Genomic DNA, 22,417 nt, shown 5'->3' on the forward strand with positions numbered 1-22,417 from the left:
TGTAGGTTTTGCACAAACAGTTCAACAAATCTGAATCATGTGTGAAAAAAGGGGGATAGTGTTTTGTAGTTTCGGGAAATTAGTCTGTCTTTTGGTAGATGGCGTCATGGTTTGGGATGTTTAGGTAACAGGCCAAGTTATAGTGTGTAAGCTATCAAGAACAACTGTAATCAAGGTAATCTAATACAAAAAAGGTAATTTAACAAATTGCTTCTTTCTGTTTTTATTTGCATTTTATTCATCATCCCAATTTAGGGTTGTAAATAAATTCTAAGTTTGGCCTCCGATGTCATCTGCAGAGCATTGTTTTCTTCCCAGACCACCACCACACCAGTGCGGTACACCTGCCGATACGTGGGGTCACCCCAGCACTCCACACCAGAGTCACAACAGCTTCACTGGTGATCTAATGTCTAACCCTAAACCCAGGGTAGAGAGGCTGGGTGAATGTAGTCTGGATTCAGCATCTGTACATCTCAGTGACAACAGCTTCACTGATGATCCAAGCACATAATAAAACCCAATCCCAAACCCAAACCCAGGGTAGAGTGTGTGAGTGAATGTGGTCTGGACTCTGTGCACGAGGGTCATTGTGTCAGAGACGCTGTAGAAGGCCAGAGTTCCTGCCCTGTGATCCACATACACTCCTATTCTGGAGCTGGCCACTAGAGGGAGTTTAGTCTCTTTATTATTGTGCCAGAAAGAGGAGCTGCTGCTGGAGGTGATCAGACTCCAGGACTGATCATTAGATCCAAACACAGACTTATCTACCCTTCCTTTCCTGCTGATGCTTTTATATGAGACTACTACATCAACCCACTCCCCACTCCATTCAACCTCCCAGTAGCAGCGTCCAGACACACCCTCTCTACACAGCACTTGAGGCCGCCCATCAAATCTGTCTGGATGATCAGGATATGACTGGACCTTATTACTCCATTCCACCCTCCTGTTCCCCTCAGACAGATGGAGGTCTCTGTGTACTGTGTTTAGATCCATTGTGAATTGGCATGAGTCTGATGGAAGAGAAGACAGGACAAATGTAAGTATTTATATGTGTTAGGTGTGTGTCTTAGGTTTGTGTGTGTGTGTGTGTGTGTGTGGTTGTTGTTGTTATTTTTCATGATTCTTTGCGTGTGGGGAATGAGATTTATATGAGAGCGAGCGCCAAAGCAAGTGCTGCAGCTGATGAGAGGAACTGAGTTTAAATGAAGTGTGTGTGTGTGTGTGCACTGATGAGGAGAACTGAGTTTAAATTAAGTGTGTGTGTGTGTGTGTGTGTGTGTGTGTGTGTGTGTGTGTGTGTGTGTGTGTGTGTGTGTGTGTGTGTGTGTGTGTGCACTGATAAGGAGAACTGAGTTTAAATTAAGTGTGGGTGATTGATTGAGAGGGGTGTGGCAAACATCTCCTCCCGAACCTCCGTTTAGAACGCCATTTTTGTAAAATGGAAAAAGACACTGGAAAAGAGACTGTTTCCTCTACCCATGAACTATAACAGCCATAAAGAAATGTTGAACTGCTTAAACATGTAAGACCATGTGATTGCTACTGAAACTTGACTTTTGATTTGGAATAAAGTAAACTGTATAAAATGTGTTTGTGTCAAACTCACATTGTAGGAAATCCTCTCTGGTTGTAGGTTCAGGAGGGAAAATAGCCTGGACTTTAGTCACTATTGAGAGAGAAAGAATCATATTAGAAACAACACTGACTGGTGTAAATGTCAACATTGCATCAACCTTCTGTTTTTATGATAGCAGTACATTTGTGTTCTCTTGTTGAGGGAGATTATGAGTCTCCAGCTTCTTCAACCTTAAGTAAAGACCCTCTTAAGACAAGTAAACATGGAGACACCTGCAGAGTATCTCAGCTTCACCGACATACAAAGGATATGTTACAAATATGTGATATTGAGAAATACAGGTTCCTGAAGTTCACTATCACATTTAGATTATTAGTACAATCCAGAGGGAAAGTATAGTAAGTCATTACATGTAAACATATGTGAGTAATGTGATTAACCTGATGCAGATATCTTCTTGACTGTCCCTTGCAGAAATTCATGCATCATGCATTTGTAATGTGTGAGATTCTGTACATGTTTGCATGGATGTTTGTCTTCATTTGTGTGTTTGTGTGTGTGTGTGTGTGTGTGTGTGTGTGTGTGTGTGTGCGAGTGCATGTATACGTGTGTATTTGTCTGTGTTTGTGTGACTCGTTGATCTGATAGCTTTACAGATCCCACATACATAGGACAAGTGCATATTTTATATCAGCTGGATATCAATGCCAGTTTATTGTCCTAGTTTTTGGCAGTACATGACTTCATGTTCCAAATGTGCCTAAGAGGTTTACGCAGAAGAGTGTGTCTGGCCTGGTCTTTGGCCAAGACCTAAAAGGCCTTGCAGGGATTGTGCAGGAGTCAACTATGCTGACAGGAGTCATGTAGAATCCGGGCCTGCACCCCCCATTCTATACCAAGGGGAGACAGGTGGTGTGAGGGGAGACAGGTGGTGTGAGGGGAGACAGGTGGTGTAAGGAGAGACAGGTGGTGTAAGAGGAGGTGGTGGGTTGAGAGCGAGCGCCAAAGCAAGTGCTGCAGCTGATGAGGAGAACTGAGTTTAAATTAAGTGTGTGTGTGTGTGTGTGTGTGCTGATGAGGAGAACTGAGTTTCAATGAAGTGTGGGTTATTGATGTGAAAGGGGTGTGGCAAATTCGTTACATCTCATCCCGAACTTGCGTTTAGAACGCTATTTTAGGAAAATGGAAAAAGACACTGGAAAAGATACTGTTTCCTCCACCCATGAACTAGAACAGCCATAAAGAAATGTTGAACTGTTTAAACATGTAGGACCATGTGATTGCTACTGAAACTTAACTTGTGATTTGGAATAAAGTAAACTGTATAAAATGTGTTTGTGTCAAACTCACATTGTAGGAAATCCTCTCTGGTTGTAGGTTTAAGAGGTAAAATAGCCTGGACTTCAGTCAAAACTGAGACAGAAATAATCATATTAGAAACAACACTGACTGGTGTAAATGTCAACATTGCATCAACCTTCTGTTTTTATGATGACAGTACATTTGTGTTCTCTTGTTGAGGGACATTATGAGTCTCCAGCTTCTTCAATCTTAAAGACCCTCTTAAGACAAGTAAACATGGAGACACCTGTACAGTATCTCAGCTTCACCGACATACAAAGGATATGTTACAGATATGTGATATTGAGAAATACAGGTTCCTGAAGTTCACCATCACATTTACCTTATTAGTACAATCCAGACCGGAAAATATAGTAAGTCATTACATGTAAACATATGTGAGTAATGTGATTAACCTGATGCAGATATCTTCTTGACTTCCTCCTTGCAGAAATTCATGCATCATGCATTTGTACTGTGTGAGATTCTGTACATGTTTGCATGGATGTTTGTCTTCATTTGTGTGTGTGTGTGTGTGTGTGTGTGTGTGTGTGTGTGTGCGAGCGCATGTATTCGTGTGTATTTGTCTGTGTTTGTGTGACTCGATCTGATAGCCTTACAGATCCCACCTTCATAGGACAATTGCATATTTTATATCAGCTGGATATCAATGCCAGTTTATTGTCCTAGTTTTTGGCAGTTCATGACTTCATGTTCCAATTGTGCCTAAAAGATGGACGCAGAAGAGTGTGTCTGGCCTGGTCTTTGGCCAAGACCTAAAATGCCTTGCAGGGATTGTGCAGGAGTCAACTATGCTGACAGGAGTCATGTAGAATCCGTGCCTGCACCCCCCATTCTATACCAAGGGGAGACAGGTGGTGTAAGGGGAGGTGGTTGATTGAGAGCGAACGCCAAAGCAAGTGCTGCAGCTGATGAGGAGAACTGAGTTTAAATTAAGTGTGTGTGTGTGTGTGTGTGTGTGTGTGTGCACTGATGAGGAGAACTGAGTTTAAATGAAGTGTGTGTGTTTGTGTGCGTGTGTGTGTGTGTGTGTGTGTGTTTGTGTGCACTGATGAGGAGAACTGAGTTTGAATTAAGTGTGGGTGATAGATGTGAGAGGGGTGTGGCAAATTCGTTACATCCATTTAGAAAGCCATTTTAGGAAAATGGAAAAAGACACTGGAAAAGACACTGTTTCCTGTACCCATGAACTATACCCGGCCATAATGAAATGTTGAACTGCTTGAACATGTAGGACCATGTTATTGCTACTAAAACTGAAAGTAAACTGTATAAAATGTGTTCGTGTCAAACTCACATTGTAGAAAATCCTCTCTGGTTGTAAGTTCAGGAGGCAAAACAGCCTGGACTTGAGTCACTATTGAGAGGGACAGAATCATATTAGAAACAACACTGACTGGTGTAAATGTCAACATTGCATCAATCTTCTGTTTTTATGATGGCAGTAAATTTGTGTTCTCTTGTTGAGGGACATTATGAGTCTCCAGCTTCTTCAATCTTAAAGACCCTCTTAAGACAAGTAAACATGGAGACACCTGCAGAGTATCTCACCTTCACCGACATACAAAGGATATGTTACAAATATGTGACATTGAGAAATACAGGTTCCTGAAGTTCAGCATCACATTTAGCTTATTAGTACAATCCAGAGGGACAGTATAGTAAGTCATTACATGTAAACATATGTGAGTAATGTGATTAACCTGATGCAGATATCGTCATGACTTCCTCCTCGCAGAAATTCTCCAGCTGTGTCTTTAGTGAGGTGACAGATTTCTTCACAGCCTCAAAAGAGAGGCCTTGGTTCACAGAGATGCAGGATAAGTCTTTAGACTCAGGTGTCTCACTGACTGACTGGAAAGTCTAAATAAAGACACACAGAGATATAGAGAAAGAGAGAGAGGAGGAAGAGATGACAGAGATAGTGAGAAAGAATAGCTACATTCTCAAAAAAAGCATCCACGTATAAGTAAGTTGTAAGTTTAAATACAGTTGATACAGTTGATCAGGAAACCTTTTCGTTAATTACAACTAAAAGCTTCAACTATAACAGTGCACACGAGACTCTTAAGTTAGACATCATTCTCTAATGTTTGAGATGTGAACTAAATGTAACATTATGAGTATCTGGGTACAGCCTAAGCCTAACCTGGATGTCATCCTTTGATGTGTGTGTGCAGCATCTGGATGTGGCTTCCAAATGATTGTGTTACCAAGGACAGTCTTGGCAGCTAAGATGCGTTGTCTAGGGGTTAGTCTGATGTTAGCTGTGTTCCTCCTCACAACGTAAACTAAACTAAAGCAAAGCCTCACCTACGTACTACACACTATACCTACATGATGTAAATTCATGAAAGTGGGATCTTACCTTGTGCGTGTGTGTGTATGTGTGTGTGTGTGTGTGTGTGTGTGTGTGTGTGTGTGTGTGTAGGTGTGTTTGTATGTGTGTGTGTGTGTGTGTGTTTGAGAGTGTAGGTGTGTGTGTGTTGGTGTGAGTGTGTGTGTGTGTGTGTGTGTGTGTGTGTGTGTGTGTGTGTGTGTGTGTGTGTGTGTGTGCCTGCCAGGCAGCTCTCTCCAGCTGGCTAACTGCTAGCGGGGTAAGCCCATGTGGTGATTCCTTAAAGTGAAGTTTTTTGGTTGATGTTATGAATTCCAAAAGAATCCAACATAAAATGTTGTTAAAATGTCACTGGTTTGCCTTGACCTACATGTGGCCTGACCAAAGAGGCAGAGTGGCAGGCACCTGTGCACTTCAAGTGCCTCCAAACAAACTGTGAGCCATGATGTCAGGGCAGATGTGCTTTTATCAATTAACCACATGTAGTGACATCACTCAAGCCCTGTCTGTCAGTCAGTGTTCTTCCTACCATGTGACCTAACCTGTCCTAACAATTGCCATAATGATTTTGAGTAGTTTTCTGAAGAATCAAATTGTCTTCATCAGGTTAAAATGTTTTGGGTGATAAATACAAAACATCCTTTACAGACACTGGATGGGTTACGGTATCTGTTCAAAGTGTTATAGACATTATTATGATCAGAAGAAAACGGATCAATCTGGATGTGTAGAGATCCTTGAAGAATATTCAACCTAGGAATATATTCAACATAAATCAATGCCCTCAAACATTCTGTGCACTTATAATCCTTAATCAACAGTTACCTTGAGGAAATGGATGTCATCCTCTGTGTGTGAAAGCTGCTCCAGCTCAGCATCTCTCCTCTTCAGCTCAGCAATCTCCTGCTCCAGTCGCTTCAGGAGTCCTTCAGTCTGACTCACCTCAGCCTTCTCCTGAGCTCTGATCAGCTCTTTCACCTCAGAGCACCTTCTCTCAATGGAGCGGATCATCTCAGTAAAAATCCTGTCACTGTCCTCCACTGCTGTCTGTGCAGAGCTCTGTTAGGAGACGCACAAAGAGGAGGGGTCCATCTAAAGCAGCCCACTCACTCAGCTCCTCCACACAGCCTGGTATCCACAGTGTGGCTCAGAGGAGCTGGGAAGTGGCTCAGCATTACAGACTTCTGTCTGGCTGACTGGAGGAGAGCCCTGATTGAGCCTGAAATGGCTCTTCCAGCAACCAGCTGTTGTCCTCCTCTCCTCTGGTCAGTACTCACCTTGAGAGTCTCCACAGCCTTCCTCAGCTCCTGCAGCTCCTTCACTCTCTCCTGGATTCTCTGCTGGATTTTACTCTGGGTCTGCCCCAAGTGTGTCTATGTTGAAGGAATACATCACATCAACAACAAACAGTTATGGTGGCATCATAATATTATTATTGTCTGATAGCATTCCTGAAAGAACAAGCTGTTTAAGCTACTGACCCTGACTGAGAGGTGATCTGTAGTGTTGCTGAATAGCCTATTGGTGAGACGCTGTTTCATTACAAGGCTTGAGAAAAAGTGTGGATCAAAACAGTGAACCATACATGCAGTACATTTTCATTTAATCGTATTCATAGTTTCTCTTGTGGAGTTGATAGAAATGTCCAACACACCCTTACTGCAACTATACCCTCACTGAGTGACCTGTGACCTCTAGGCAGTTGATAACCATGTAATGTCATTCAGTCATAGTGTCAACCACCCAGGACCCTACAAAATGCCATTTCAGCACCCTAATCACTGGGCTCGTCTGAAATGACTGTGCAGCAGTATTGCAGGCAGAAACCATGATGTGCCCATCTCAATATAAATTACTGTTAAATAAGAGAAGTTTTGCAAAATGTACACAAACATAACACATTAAATGGGAATTTAGGCTTTTTATGTTTATTTATGATCTAGATACAGTTCATATATAACAGGAGATGTTCTGTCTGAGTACAGTTTTTAAAATGTTATAGCTCTTAAATATAAATAGACTGTGCATTTTCATTGCTGTATGAGAATGCTGACAGTCTGAAGTTAACCATCTGGTTTTACAACTTCATTAGACAGGCGTGTTTTTATGTCATCGTTATTCTCTCTCTTCCTCACTCTATCATGGACCTAAAGAGGATGAGTCTATAGCCTGTCTTTCCTTCCAGTTGGAAACCCAATAGCCATGTCCTACCACACAAGTCCAATCTATCACCAAGAGAACTCCTGTCCTTACCTGTTTCTCTTTCCTCCCTGCAGAGGCTGACACAGTGTCATGGCCTTTGTGTTCATCCACCAGACAGAGCCAACAAACACAACTTAGATCCGTACGACAAAATATCTCCAGAGGCTTCTCATGTTGGGTGCAGATCCTCTCCTGTAGCTGGCCTGTGGCATCAACCACCTTGTGTTTTCGCCCAGGGATAATGTCATTGTGAACTTTGTAGTGAGTTTCACAGTATGAAACCAGACATTCCAGACAGGACTTCACCGCTTTGAGTTTTCTCCCAGTGCAGACGTCACACTCCACATCTCCAGGTCCAGCATTACATGGAACAGGAGCAGCAGCTTGGATTCTGGTCTTCTTGATCTGTTCCACCAGCTCAGCAAAAATATTATTTTTGCTTAAAACGGGTCTTGGGGTGAACGTCTGTCTGCACTGGGGGCAGCTGTAGACTCCCTTCTGATCTTCCTGATTCCAGCAGCTCGTAATGCAGCCCATACAGTAACTGTGTCCACAAGGAATAGTCACTGGATCCCTAAGAAGATCCAAACAAATCGAACATGTAAAAAGTTCGTGGTTATTTGGAGCCGCTTCTGCCATTCTCCGTTTGTGCTGTGTAACGCTTCACAGGTTTTCGCGTAGTTTCGTTTCGCCTGAAATCGCTGTGCAACTTCGAAACGACTTCCTGGTTGGGTGGGCGTGTTCGTGTTCGTGCAAACAGCCTCCTGTCATTGATATCGATAAGGCCATTGAGTCAGTTAAGAACAAAGTTCTTTGCAAACACTGACAAGTAGAGAATACGGCCATTCATTTTCCACCATTCATGAACTGAATAAACCGCCAGAAAGCAGCAGTTTCTTTACAAAAACTGAATATCCGCAACAGAAATTCAAAGGAAATTGTAGTAAAGCTTGGCTTGCAGCAGGAATTTCGCTATCTAGTGGACATTCCAAGTCATATGATAGAAAACAAGGACAGGAGATAATGATGCAATAGAAGTTGAAAGTGTGTGCGGGGCGGGGGAGCTGTATTGAATCTAGTGACACTCAGCAATCTCAAATGCTGTTACTGTGTGTTACTCAAATCAGTGATGTTACCCGTATGTGATGCTCTGTGTGAAAGCTGCTCCATCTCGGTTAACATTGACAATGGGTCCTGCTGACCCAAACACCACAGGAGGATTAAGTGGCATTATGAGTCTCCAGCTGCTTTAGATACCCAAGGATCCGGATGTACTGGGCGGCAAAGACGAGGGTGCCAGTTATATCAAATCCCATGAGTCGAGACAGATTCTTCAAGATTAGGCAGTCCATCAAAGTCACCAAGGATCTTGATGTCTCTGATGAGGAGAAGAGGAACGATGCCTTCTGGAAGGTGAGACCTCTCTTAAATAGCTGTGTCAGATGGTCAGCAAAAGAAAAATGCCATATAACTATACCTAGACCGGCTGTTGTGGCTGAGTTCAACAGAAACATGGGAAGGGTTGATTTGTGCGACCGCATGATCCGTTTCTAATGACGTGAAGTGTTCCATTAAGTTGATTTCACATGTGTATTGTTCACGTCTCAAATCTGTCTGGCTTCCCCTTGCTTCCGCCACTGGGGCTAAATATATTTTAGGGAGCTCACCACAGCTCAGAAATATCAGTGATGGAGGTTTGTGGTAGTCGAGTATGTTGTGCTACCATAATCTTTAACCTTGTTGTCCACTTGACGGGATGACAGCAATAAACTTCCGATCTACACATCCAGCCGCCTGACTCTTGTTTATAAGTGTGAGACTTAAAGTGATATTTCGGAGACCACACATTTTTAGATACGGTATGTTCTTTGTTAGTGTCAAATGTCCCTCAAAAGCAAGTGTTGGCAGCCCCTCTACATCAAGACTACCCAATCTCTCCATTGTTCAAGGGCAGATAAAAGACACAAAACAGTGCGCCTATACTATTTCAAGGAGTAAATAAATACATATTATGTCATTAAGTTTGTCATTCTGAAATGTCTGCATTACCTGTGACTTCCTGATATCCTGATAAATAACTTGTGTCAATCTATAAGCGTTCATATGGGCATGTTTATAGCTGACAAATCCTAAAAATGCTAAAGCTGACTGAATAGCACACAAAAATAATTGCTAACTAGATTATTGTATGGGTTTTCTCTGCTGTATTGCTTTCCTTATCTCAGTAATATGATGAAGGACACACAGGCAGTGTATAGATCAGTATTAATATAATGAAGGACAAACAGGCAGTGTATATGTCACAGGGTGAATTGGTAGTGAGTTGGGCCCAGCTGTTGCCCACATCGTGGCACGGTGGCTCAGGTGTTTGCACTGCCGCCTCACAGCAAGAAGGTCATGGGTTTGATTCCCGCATGGGGCGCTGTTGGCTCTGGGGGGCAGGTCCTCCCCAGACCTTTAGTGCTTAGGTGGGCTATCTCCCGGGCCTTTCTGTGTGGAGTTTGCATGTTCTTCCCGTGTTCACAAGGGGTTTCACCCAATAAGAACCCCAACAGAAAAAACATGCATAAACAGAACATTCTCCTGTCCGACCGAGACGGACGGTTCACTTGGTCCCCGGGCGCTGAGAAGCTGCCCACTGCTCCTGGGGGGATCCTGGAGGAAGGACGGTCTGGGATGAGTGAAATGCAAAGCGTACATTTCACAGCGACCTCAGGCCTGCGTGTGTTTTTTTCCTGTGTCGCCTCCATAAAATACACGTGTGTGTTGCAGTGTGCCGCTTGTGGTAATAAAGAACTGACTGAAGTCAGTTGTTTTGATTGGCATTGGCAGTGATTGAGACACAGCTGCTGCCCATTCCATTGATTGGTAGAGCATGGTGGGGATAGGTTGAATCCTCTTTTAAAGGCCCTGTGTTTGGTGTGTGGGAGGTTGGTGGATTTAGGTGCAGGTTGGCACTCTGTGCGTCTGCAGCACTGCTGGTTTTATGTGTCCTGCCTGTGTGCCTGCCTGTGTGCCTGCCGATTCCACGGGAGAGAGCGGTGGCTGTTTTCCCGGTTCGTGATTGGGACGAGGAGGCAGTGACAGCTGGGCAGATCGGCCACGACGGGGCTTTACACCGTGCAACTGGAGCTAAGCTCCAAACAGTAAGGAAGGTGTCACATTCTACTCTGCTGTTGTCTAGTCTCTTTTTGTTTTGCCTCTCATTGCTACCAGCACTGAAGGCTGTGTGCTCCTCAGGCTTCTCTGCTGTGCTGCCCACCAGATCTACTGCCGGATCCCTTCTTCCCTGGTCGCTGACGCGGAACAGTGGGTGACGTCACCAGGATCGTGCCTAGCAGAGGGAAGTGGCATCGCGGGGAGCCACTAATGGACAGTTTTCTTTTTTTCTTTTATTTGTGGGGATTCGAGGGTCGATCCCCACTCTTTGAACTTTCTTGTTGTCTGTATTGTGTGTCTGTCTCCTTGCCCCTCCTGTATTTCCATCGCCATTGGGGGTCCCAAGTTAAGGGGGCGCTGGTTGAGCTAGGTTCCAGAGTGGGTCTTGGAAATAGTTTGCAGTGCCCAAGTATTTTAGAGTGCAGTGGAGTGCCTTCACTTTTCCCTCGCAGTGCCCTAGGTAGACTGTCTGCATTGCCTGATTGTTTGAGGTTGTTAATTGTTTACCATGTGTGTTGTGTGACTTGTTCTGCTCGGGTCCCAAACTTATGACCACCCCCATTGACAAGGTGAGAGGTTCTTTGCCCCATGAGAGCTGAGTAGGGGAGGGCGTGGGAGACCTTATACATGTTGCTCGGTGTGGGCAATAAATAAAGATATTTATTTTAAACAAACTGTCCTGGTCTTCTGTGTGGAGAGGTTTTATATCCACCTGTGTCGGGTGGAGTTAAAGGTCTCAGTTTAAACCTGTGACCTATACATCAGTATTAATATAATGAAGGACACACAGGCAGTGTATACATCAGTATAATTATTTATTATGTATTCAATTGTCCTACTTTATACTCTTCGGTCACTTCACCACATATGGGAAAGTCATTTAAACTTTTTGGAGTTCAATGCACTTCCAGATTTACTACAAATGAATTTTCAGTTAGTAAATAACAATTTTCTTAACGTTAACATTTTCTTTAGTAAGTGCATCAGAGTGTAACCATCAAAGTCATTTGTCAGCTTGGTGAAATGGCAATGCCTCTCAGAGAGACTAGGAACCAAAAGAACCCTTCACTGCTGAAATCACTTTTCGGATCTAGGCAGGAAGACACACACACACAGCATGGTTAGGCAATGCTCAGATCACACACATTGATCAGGCTGTTCAGATCCATTGTGGGAGTCTCAGTTTGTTCTCACCTGCCTGCATGCTGGTTTGCCATAGCGCAGATTGGTAACAAAATGCTGACAGTTGTTGGTGAGGAGATTATATGGTATCTCCTGGCCAACCAGTTGCTCTGCCTCTTTCAGGATGACATCTGGGGATTTAGTCTCGCAGTTATTATCCAGGCGGTTGTGCACTGACCATTTGTCACCTAATGCTACTTCCTTGAGCTTCTCCTTCTTCACAATAGCAATGCCACTAAATGATCCAATGCTAGCCAAAATGCCCAGGATGGCACCTTTAGCTGGAACACCTATGAAGAGGAGTGGAAAGAGGGATGGTACCAGTAAAACACCCAAGAGCAGTGGCCAAGTGGTTATGAAGTTTATTTTTATAATAATAATATACTTCAGTGGATATAACATCAGTTGATCCAGCACCACTAGAAATAAAGAGAATGTTAAAGACAATGGAAATAGAACACTTGGTCATTCCTGACTGGAAATATGTGAATGGCAAACCATTGAGGCAAAGCTCTGTCTGGTTGCTTGACCTCACATTAAGAACACAATAGTCACAGCATCATGTTTATGTGAAGGGAATGGACCCTGTAAATTTAGACAACAGAGCATAAGATCTGTGTACTTTACCATCTCCTGTGAGGTGAATAACTTCTCCATTTCCAATAAACAGTGCCCAGTGACTGTATATCCCTCTGATTATCTCAATCAGGTCACCTGGCTCCTGTGTATGTAAAACATCTAGCTGTTGCACACATTTTCAATGCCAAAACATCTGAGCAGGTTAAAGGATATTGCTAAATTAAAGTTGCAGAAGGTTGATTTGATTGCTAAACACTAAAAATGGTTCTTGTCCTGAAACAATTACATAGGTCTGAAGGCATAGTAAAGACCATGATTCCCTATACAATTCTGTGTGTCTGAGTATCTGTTCCACTGCTTCAGCCAATTTCTTGCCTTGTACACAGATATATAAAAAATCTTTGACTTTTCACATTTTGACTTGACATTTTAGTATTTTGACAAAGCAAACTCTTACTGTGCCTGAAAGAAGAAATACTAAATTATTTCATGGTGAAACGACACCTCGTTCCAAAGTACAAAGTTCCAAAGTGCAAGTGATTACATAGGTTAAAGTTGAACTTACAGCCATCTTCAAAGAAGGATATCAGGTGTCTTAAACTGGAAAATGTCTGAAGGAACTGCTGGTTCCGGATTTTATGTCTAAGGTAAAGTATTGAATCAAAAGAAAAAGCCATTTAGACGCCAAGCATTTGACTGTCATTTAAAAGTCCAGCCCACTTTGTTGCACCTGGTGTAGCATACATTATTAAACTGTCTGTATCTCTGCGTGGGAGACCCATCTGAGGCAGAGACTATTTTACACCCTACGTTACCGTACCTCCTATATCTGGTCCGTGTCGTGGGGCGACCCACCCTGCACTCACACTCACAGTTACATTTGATGATGTTAAAACTCGATTTACATGTGTTCTCTTGAGAGTGAATGTACCTTCAAGAAGAAATGGCTGAATGCTGCTCTCCAATTGCTCTCTTCTCTTCAAGTCTTCTGTTATTTGTAGTCTGTATTAGAAATGATGCGTAATGCAAATGTTACTGAGCAAAGCATGCCATGTGAAATACATAGAAGGACTGGGGTGGTTGTTTCTGTCCTTGAGCACATATATACTGGAACAGAGTGACACTCCCTTTTCTTCTTATCTCTGTAACTCTGTAACTACCATCATGGAGGATAACTTGGGATACCTTCAGTTTTAATTTGGTTGATAGATTTAGTTCAAATAGCCAATATTTTGAGCCCCTATCTGGGAAGTCATGCTTTGGCATTAATATCTTCTCAAGTATTAACATCTTGACATGTTTTCTGCATGCTCAAACCATTAAAAGCCGGTACTGCATGCCATTGTTTTTTACTCTTAGACGTGTGTGTAACGCCCTCAGCTTGCTTCTCTGTGTCTCGCGCTCTAACCAGCAGCTCAGCCGAGGCTCCAAAATAAAAGTCTTATTACACTGTAATGCTACATAAAAATACAAAATATACACCTGAGTGAAGTTGGCCCCCCGTATCATTCAAAATATTAAAATAGCACTGCTGTTCGTTTGTGCTAGGTTTGTGCTGGTTTGTGCCGTAAAAAGTATCGTTTGTGCTATTAAGGGTTTTAAATAATTCAAAATGACATTTTCTGGCCTGTGACGTCACTCAGCCCCCTGTCCACTTTCAAATCTCATCAAAATAGTCCTGGAGTCCTTCAGCCTGACTCACCTCAGCCTTCTCCTGAGCTCTGATCAGCTCTTTCACCTCAGAGCACCTTCTCTCAATGGAGCAGATCATCTCAGTAAAGATCCTCTCACTGTCCTCCACTGCTGTCTGTGCAGAGCTCTGTTAGGAGACACACAAAGAGGAGGGGGCCATCTAAAGCAGCCCACTCACTCAGCTCCTCCACACAGCCTGGTACCCACAGTGTGGCTCAGAGGAGCTGGAAAGTGGCTCAGCATTACAGACTCCTGTCTGACTGACTGGAGGAGAGCCCTGATTGAGCCTGAAATGGCTCCTCCAGTCAGCCAGCTGTTGTCCTCCTCTCCTCTGGTCAGTACTCACCTTGAGAAACAATTCTTTACAGTCACTGAAACTGCATGGGTAAAGGTATCTGTTCAAAGTGCTATAGACTTTATTATGATCAGAAGAAAAAGGATCAATCTGGATACGTAGAGATCCTTGAAGGAAATTCAACAATATCTAAATTTAATTAGAATTTCCACCTAGGAATATATTCAACATAAATCAGTGCCCTCAAACATTCTGTGCACTAATATTCCATCATCAACAGTTACCTTGAGGAAATGGATGTGATCCTCTGTGTGTGAAAGCTGCTCCAGCTCAGCATCTCTCCTCTTCAGCTCAGCAATCTCCTGCTCCAGTCTCTTCAGGAGTCCTTCAGTCCGACTCACCTCAGCCTTCTCCTGAGCTCTGATCTGCTCTTTCACATCAGAGCGCCTTCTCTCAATGGAGCGGATCATCTCAGTAAAGGTCCTCTCACTGTCCTCCACTGCTGTTTGTGCAGAGCTCTGCTAGGAGACACACAAAGAGGAGGGGTCCATCTAAAGCAGCCCACTCACTCAGCTCCTCCACACAGCCTGGTACCCACAGTGTGGCTCAGAGGAGCTGGAAAGTGGCTCAGCATTACAGACTCCTGTCTGGCTGACTGGAGGAGAGCCCTGATTGAGCCTGAAATGGCTCCTCCAGCAGCCAGCTGTTGTCCTCCTCTCCTCTGGTCAGTACTCACCTTGAGAGTCTCCACAGCCTTCCTTAGCTCCTGCAGCTCGTTCTCTCTCTCATGGATTCTCTGCTGGATTCTCTGCTGGGTCGGCCCTAATTGCCTCTGTTAAAAACAGACTCTTTTCATTATCGCTGGATTGTTTAAAACAATAATGATCAAATATCACACATGACAACTGAACATTTATAAGCAAAAAACTGTAAGTACATTTGAGTCTTTTCAATAGATTTAATGACACATTGAAGCAGTCGCTATCATCTTAAAGTGAAGTTTAAGAGGAGCACTGGTATTAAACAGCAAAAACTTGTCAAGATGGCTCAGAACCTGTAGAACCTGTTTCTACTCAACACTGGATCTTGCACCTGATAATCATTTCCTGATTCTTCCTTTCTCTAACGGGCAATGTCATTGCGGAAACAGCCGGACTTAAAGACTGGTGAGATAGTATTCTTGTAGTTATAGTATTACTTTCACAGTTAGTATGTATAAGAGTCCTCATAGAAATGTTTGACACATGTATGTCCAGTACTGACCTGTTTGTCTGTCCGTTCTGCTGCAGCTGAGACTGTGTCATGGCCTTTATGTTCGTCCACCATGCACAGATAGCAGATACAACTCTGATCGGTTCGACAAAATATTTCAAAAACCTTCTCATGACGAGAGCAGATCCTCTCCTGTAGCTGGCCTGTGGCATCAATCACTGCGTGTTCTCTTCCTGGGTTCAGGTCATTGTGAGCTTTGAAGTGAGTTTCGCAGTAAGAAAACAGACAATCCAGACAGGATTTGACAGCTTTGAGTTTTCTCTCAGTGCAGATGTCACACTCCACATCTCCAGGTCCAGCATAACACTTGAAGGAGTCCGATTCTTTCTTCCTTCTTTTCTTTAAACTAGCCTCTGCCATTGTGTTTGCTTTCTCTCACAACCACAAGCACAAGCACACTACTAGAAAGACCTGCCAAGTGATACATTTATTTCCCCCCAGAACATGGTGTGCTGATGAGAGGCTTCCTAGTTCCATCGTTTTGCATCAATCTTTCAAGTTCAGATAGGGAAATATTTGTCCTCACAAAATAATTTGGTTAATCCTCCAGGCCTTATTCTTTTAAACCTGCTTTTCCTGAATCACAGCAGTAAAGAAACAAAACAGCAGAGATGCAGAATGTACAGGCAGGCTGATCCACTCTATGTGTGTGTTTGTGTTTCAGTGTGTGTGTGTGTGTGTGTGTGTGTGTGTGTGTGTGTGTGTGTGTGTGTGTGTGTGTGTGTGTGTGTGTGTGTGTGTGTGTGCAGGGTTTCCCTGAGACATTGACACTGCCAGTAAACAGCATGCAGCCATAACTAAATACACTGTCAAAAACCCCATAAAAGTTACTGAAGGAACAACATACAGATAGCCGTGTAAAAAACATCTGAAAAACGTGGAGAAATAATCATGAGTGATATGGTTATGTTTCCTCAGTGAGAACATTTACTTTCTTGGATCTGTGGGTGGACACAAAAACAATCGATCTCAGATTACTAAATCTAGACTACTGATCAGATCACTGATAATACCATTATACCTCAGCTCTGAATAATAATGAATGGAGTAAACAATGAGTGAATTAAAGACGTTTTGCATTTTAACTCCTTTTAACACAATACAAGTTATTATTGTTTTTAAACAGATCTCATGAACTGTTTCTCATGACTGTATGATTCTGCTAATTGTATCACAGAATTTGTACCTTGTGACCCTTAGTGTATTATCCTTTTAGCTTTTGACAACTTGACACGTGTGTGTGTGTGTGTGTGTGTGTGTGTGTGTGTGTGTATCTATATGTTGATGACTTGAGTCATAGCTTTTATAGTGCTAATACTTAGTGAATGTAAGTGTAATGTTCCAGGTAACATTAAAGGTAATTGAGGAAGAACAGGAGGGTCATTGTGTCAGAGACGCTGTACATGTCTATGCTGTAGAAGGCCAGAGTTCCTGCCCGGTAATCCCCATACACTCCTATTCTGGAGCTGGCCACTAGGGAGAGTTCAGTCTTCTTGTTACTTGTCTGAAAGAGTAAACCGATTTGGAGCAGTCCAGGCTCCAGGACTGATCGATGCATCCAAAGCCACATTCATGGCCGTGTCCTTGGTTGCTTGTCGTTCACTGAATTACTGAATTACAAAACCACTACACGGATCCGTGGTCATTTCATTTTTTGATGACCCCTGTCACACTTATTATTTCTCTTTGTGTCCCTTCTTCCTGTGCCACAGGGGCTTTTGAACTCAGGCTATACTGACAAATAATAAGTCACTAATTATGGTAATACGTTTCTTTGACACTCAAATTAGCTACATTCATTGGGATGTGTTTGTGGTAGATGCAGTCTGAAATTATACATGTTGAGGTTTTGTTTGTGTGTTTTTGCTTCCACAAAGGATGACAATCAGCCAAACGGGAACGATATGATGACACAGTATGGCTAAACATCCTCTTTATTTTATGCAATGGCAGGCAGAGCAATAGCGCAATTAGTCTTTTCATCATTCCTTTTTCTTGGTCTATATCAATGGAGTAAAATAAGATATAACAGTTCAACACTTTTTAGACAAAAAGGGTCCCAATGTTCCAGCTTTGTCTTTTTCTCTGCTCCACTACCCTACCTTCCCTTCCCTTTTCTAAGTGCTTCTGCCTTTACTTACATTTTATTTGATTGTATATTTGATAAGACAGTGAAGAGAGACAGGAAATGAGTGGGAGACAGAGAGAGATGGGAAGTGGGAAATGAGGAATGAAAGCAGGTCGGATTCGAACCCGGGTCACCATGAGCACTTGGGTCTGTTCATATGTACTTGGATCTACATAGTAGCCTCACAGGACCAGATATGATTTTGCCTCTTTGATTGAATGTTTATGCCTCTAACTTTGCATACTGTATGTGTTCCTTTCTCTTCCCGTGTCTGTGTGTTTGTGCACGTGTGTGTGAGTGTCTGTGTGTGTGTGTGTGAGTGTGTGTGTGTGTGTGTGCGTGTGTGTGTGTGTGTGTGTGTGTATGTCTGAGTGTGTGTGTGTGACTTAAATTAAGTTTAATTCCTAGTGTGACGGAGCGAAATCTGTGCCGTCACTTTGAATAGCGCAGAAAGACGTTGGGGAAATTGTTGAGGCTAAATGAGTGGGGTTGTATGTGAATGCTTCATTAACTGTATGACCAACGTGAAACGGAATCGCGGGTGAACAGCATGGCGCCGTGCTGTGTGAGCCTGCAAGAAGGATCAGGCTTGGACTACAAAATGAAAGATCATTTAAATCGCGGAGCTCACCTGCAACATAACCAGCGCCCAACCGAAGCAGAGCGCATTTGAAACATACTTCCTTATCCATGTAGGAGCGCCAAACAATGGGCTGTTCCATTTGAGTAAGGGGTGTTTGGTCCATTGAGGATAATGTTTGTATATCTGGCTGTCAGAAGCCCAATTAACTATATTTGTACATGTGCAGATTCCAAATATGAATTATTGTATGCATGATACATGTTTAAGAGTAAAAAGATATGTCTGTTTAGATAATTGATTAAAGTATAATGGTTAACTCCTGGGAGGAGGGGGTTATGGTAAATATAACCTGCATCCAGGTAATGGCAGGCAGTCTAGCTTTATCCTCTGAGGTGAGAGGATAACTGTACTAATCAATTAAGCTATTTATTGCAAGTCAGTAGAACTACTATTTTTATTTGTTTGTGTTGGGAAAGTTAGTTCTGTTAAATGTAAAGTGTGTCTTGTCTGTTCACCTGCCGGCAGCATAAATAAATCTGCACCTTTTTGGCTTACTTGAACGCTTTCTACTGGTTACTGCCCCTGCCGCTCAACACTCTACTTCACACCTAGTTAAAATCTCACACATATCAGGCTTGAAGAATATTCCATACATCTTAATGTATCGATTTTCATGGAAAAGTGTGAGAATATATGCAGTATTTTGAAAACATCACATTTAGATGAAAATAGTGTATTTGTTGTGTTCAAGTTTGGAACGATAACTGGATCCTTTATGAGATCCAGACAAACTGGACAAGTGAAAGAATCCTGTCTTTGGGTCGAAGATTCTGCCATTTCTCACAGCCACGATCACACACAGGGAGATAACAGTGTGAGAGTTCAGTTTCTGTTTCGTGTGTTTTATTCTAAGGAGGAGTGGAGGAGATGTTGTTGCCACACTGTTGAGGAGGAGTCAGTCAGATTATTTGAGAAGGTGTGTCTGTGTGTGTTTGTGTGAGTGTGTGTGTGTGAGAGAGAGAAAGAGAGGTAGAAGGAGAGAGAGGAAGGACAAAGGGGGAGAGAGGGAGAGAGAGAGGGAGAGAACAAATGAAATGGAGTCTGATGGGAGAGTGTATAGCTGGTATACCTGAGGAATCAACACAGTGCTTGGTCATTTAGATCATTTAGCAGCTTCAGTTTGAAATAGTGAGGCATTTACACCAACAAAAAGTAAAAACAGCATCATTCCCCGTCTCTATAGTATTTCAACAGAAAGGTAGAGAGGAGGAGGAGGAGGAGGAGGAAGGGGAGTGAGTACATTAGTATTACACACCTGGCAAGCTTATTGGCTGCTCAGTCATATACATTATGCCTAAAACCAGGAACTCAAGAATAAAATATACAACAAGTATTTTAAAGAATTTGTTTTTAATTCAAGACCAACAAATGAATACGATGGCTGTTTCCCCCACCCACAAAAACTGTGTGAAATATTCTCTCATCTGACAAAGAAAGAAGGAGAAATAAAGGCAATCTTTCACCAACTGTACACACTCTGCACTATTGGTGTAGATTGTTCTTTATGGGTGAGGAGTCCCATTAAACTGCATGGCTTTCTTGGGACTGTTTCTTCCCATGTTAAGCCACGCCCCCGTCCTAGGATGTGTTGTTGACTATACCTATGGAAACATGCATCTCTTGCCCCTCCCCTCAAACCCCTCCCCTTCGTCTTCGTTCAAGATGGAGAATTCCAGAACTTCAGAAACGCTTGCACAAAAACCTCTGAAAATACTTGAAGGTAACGCAGAGAGAGTCAAGGTAATGTTGAACCAATGGGGTGGAAGGTGAGGTAATGTTGAACCAATGGGGTGGGAGGTGAGGTAATGTTGAACCAATGGGGTGGGAGGTGAGGTACTGTTTTGGTGGTGTGTGTCCGGTGTTTATTTTTGGTCGAGTGAATTACCCATCACCACCGTCCAGCCTGACAGAAGGGGCACACTCAGCTCATCTGCGTGTCTCACTAAGGCTCTTCATGTCCAAACCTACACTCATCACAGAGTCACAGGTGTGGACAGCAGTGGAATGATATCTGTGTCTGACTAAGACTCTTCACTCATCACAGAGTCACAGGTGTGGACAGCAGTGGAATGATAGCTATGTCTGACCATCTGCTTATGCAGAGATGAGATGAGTTGTCTACACAAGAGAAAAGTCTGCACTCCTACATTGTGGTGAGTCTTCGCATATTTCACGAAGAACAGCTGGTTGTTTCTTGGTAATATATGCAAATGCGAACGCAAAAAGTGGAGTACAGAAACCCTGTGTATAGTATTTGAATATTTTTTTAAATATTTTTTTAGGAGAAAACCTATTTTGCAAAAGATCCGTCGTGAGTTTCTCCCTGGTTCCCCTCCAAGAGTGCTGAGTAAGACCTCTCACGGATGGAGGGCCCTTGGAGTGTCTTCCTCTGCTGGGCATTCCTATAGTCACGATCACGTGAGGCTTTCCTTGATTTACCGTAGCTGTGTGTGGTCTCAGAGGGGCTCTGCTCAGTATGCCCGTGTCCGACCTGTCAATGCTGGGTGCAGTCAGTGAGTTCTTTCAGTTCATTTCAATTCTATTTTGTTTACATAGCGCCAAAACAATTCAATTGTGTAAAGGCGCTCTACAGAGTCCAGGGCCCAGTGCTCAGTCTGGTCTGGGTTTGACACCTTACTACACCTCATCCCCTAACTACACCTCGTCCCCTAACTACACCTCGTCCCCAAACTACACCTCGTCCCCAAACTACACCTCATCCACTAACTACACCTCATCCCCTAACTACACCTCATCCCCAAACTACACCTCATCCCCAAACTACACCTCGTCCCCAAACTACACCTCGTCCACTAACTACACCTCGTCCACTAACTACACCTCGTCCACTAACTACACCTCGGCTCGTCCCCAAACTACACCTCGTCCCCAAATGGGCCCTAACCCTGGATTTGGCCCAGATCTGTGAGAAGTTAACCGGAGACAGATCAGATCGGGGCTGGATCAGCCTCTGTGTTGGCTGCCACACACACACACACACACACACTCACACACATACACACACGGCCATCTTCACCTTTTTCTTGTGTTGGCTGCCACGTGGGCCTGTTTCACCACACACGCACATACACACACACACACACAGATGGTTAATTTCATCATCATACAGTGCAATACAGATGTTGTTTTTCAGAAACAGGTTTAGAGAACCGTGTATGTAAATAGCCTCTCAGAGATAACATTACAGCCTATAGGACCCATAGGGGCCGCAGCTAACTGTTGTCTAATTTACGATGTACATATAGAGGGAACACAGACGCATAGGCTAACAGTAGTTCATATAGAGGAACACAGATGCATAGGCTAACAGTAGTTCATATAGAGGAACACAGATGCATAGGCTATCAGTAGTTCATATAGAGGGGACACAGATGCATAGGCTAACATTAGTTCATATAGAGGAACACAGATGCATAGGCTAACAGTAGTTCTGAGTCTAGATGTGTCAGGTGTGTGTAGGAGAACATGACCCCGTCCAGCAGATGTGCTGTGTTTGTCCAAGATGATGGAGGTGTAACGGCTGTCTTTATATATTTTACGGTCAGTGAAATTCAAATTACTCCTATTCCTGTAATGGATACAGCTCTGATCCGGGACACATCTGGCCAGAGGTCAGAGGTCAAATGTGTGTCACAGAGGTATGCAAAGTACAGTATGTGTGTATTTATGTGAATCCGTGAAAAGCATCCATATATAGAAGAGGGTACAAATCAGAACACGTGGCTTCATGACTGATCAGTGTTTGATAAGCTTGTATTTCATTTAATCGGTTTCTTTGTCAAACACATTATTTGATGTAGTCTTGTTTTAAACCATGTGTGTTTATTTGTTTGGCTTTCGATATACCTGATCAGTTCATTTAATATATTCCAATAATGTATAATCATGTATCTACATCAGAGTATCAATCTGCACCTTTTAATAAAGCTATCTGCTTATTTTACCGCCACTGTGTGCTGGTT

General features: G+C 43.0%; 3 protein-coding genes across 4 annotated transcripts in view; all 3 read right to left on the reverse strand.

Annotated features, from left to right (window-relative positions):
* Positions 1-8,346, reverse strand: part of LOC116221064 (tripartite motif-containing protein 16-like) — a 13,515-nt gene extending 5,169 nt beyond the window's left edge. The window contains exons 1-6 of one of the 2 annotated variants that reach the window (XM_031570200.2): positions 7,536-8,346; positions 6,560-6,655; positions 6,108-6,341; positions 4,648-4,807; positions 1,613-1,672; positions 533-1,016 (exon numbers count right to left, since the gene is read on the reverse strand). In XM_031570200.2, coding sequence (XP_031426060.1) covers positions 533-1,016; positions 1,613-1,672; positions 4,648-4,807; positions 6,108-6,341; positions 6,560-6,655; positions 7,536-8,123 — 1,622 coding nt within the window. In that variant the 5' untranslated portion in view covers positions 8,124-8,346. Of the gene's footprint in view, positions 1-214; positions 1,017-1,612; positions 1,673-4,647; positions 4,808-6,107; positions 6,342-6,559; positions 6,656-7,535 lie in introns of those variants that run through there. The other variant, XM_031570199.2, reaches the window with a different exon arrangement.
* Positions 8,347-11,595: 3,249 nt separating this feature from the next.
* Positions 11,596-12,975, reverse strand: LOC122133002 (phospholipase A and acyltransferase 3-like). Its single transcript, XM_042708160.1, has 4 exons — positions 12,970-12,975; positions 12,453-12,546; positions 11,838-12,115; positions 11,596-11,733 (listed from the first exon to the last, which is right to left on the reverse strand). The coding sequence occupies exons 1-4, from the start codon at positions 12,973-12,975 to the stop codon at positions 11,689-11,691; spliced, it is 423 nt and encodes a 140-aa protein (XP_042564094.1). The 3' UTR covers positions 11,596-11,688.
* Positions 12,976-14,458: 1,483 nt separating this feature from the next.
* On the reverse strand, positions 14,459-16,104 carry LOC122133015 (tripartite motif-containing protein 29-like). Its single transcript, XM_042708199.1, has 3 exons — positions 15,655-16,104; positions 15,128-15,223; positions 14,459-14,909 (listed from the first exon to the last, which is right to left on the reverse strand). The coding sequence occupies exons 1-3, from the start codon at positions 16,021-16,023 to the stop codon at positions 14,616-14,618; spliced, it is 759 nt and encodes a 252-aa protein (XP_042564133.1). The 5' UTR covers positions 16,024-16,104; the 3' UTR covers positions 14,459-14,615.
* Positions 16,105-22,417: the final 6,313 nt, after the last annotated feature.

Source organism: Clupea harengus, chromosome 7 (assembly GCF_900700415.2).
Source record: "Clupea harengus chromosome 7, Ch_v2.0.2, whole genome shotgun sequence".
Lineage (NCBI taxonomy): Eukaryota > Metazoa > Chordata > Actinopteri > Clupeiformes > Clupeidae > Clupea > Clupea harengus.

Bases quoted from the DNA above. Each gene is read 5' to 3' on its own strand.
- LOC122133015 (XM_042708199.1), bottom strand. From the start codon at position 16,023: ATGGCAGAGGCTAGTTTAAAGAAAAGAAGGAAGAAAGAATCGGACTCC. The intron at 15,224-15,654 runs GTCAGTACTGGA...TGTTTTTAACAG, and splicing joins CAGAACGGACAGACAAACAG to AGGCAATTAGGGCCGACCCA. The intron at 14,910-15,127 runs GTGAGTACTGAC...GTCTCCTAGCAG, and splicing joins AGGCTGTGGAGACTCTCAAG to AGCTCTGCACAAACAGCAGT.
- LOC122133002 (XM_042708160.1), bottom strand. The intron at 12,116-12,452 runs GTAAAGTACACA...TCCTCTTCATAG, and splicing joins TATTCACCTCACAGGAGATG to GTGTTCCAGCTAAAGGTGCC. The intron at 11,734-11,837 runs GTGAGAACAAAC...CTTCCTGCCTAG, and splicing joins GCAAACCAGCATGCAGGCAG to ATCCGAAAAGTGATTTCAGC.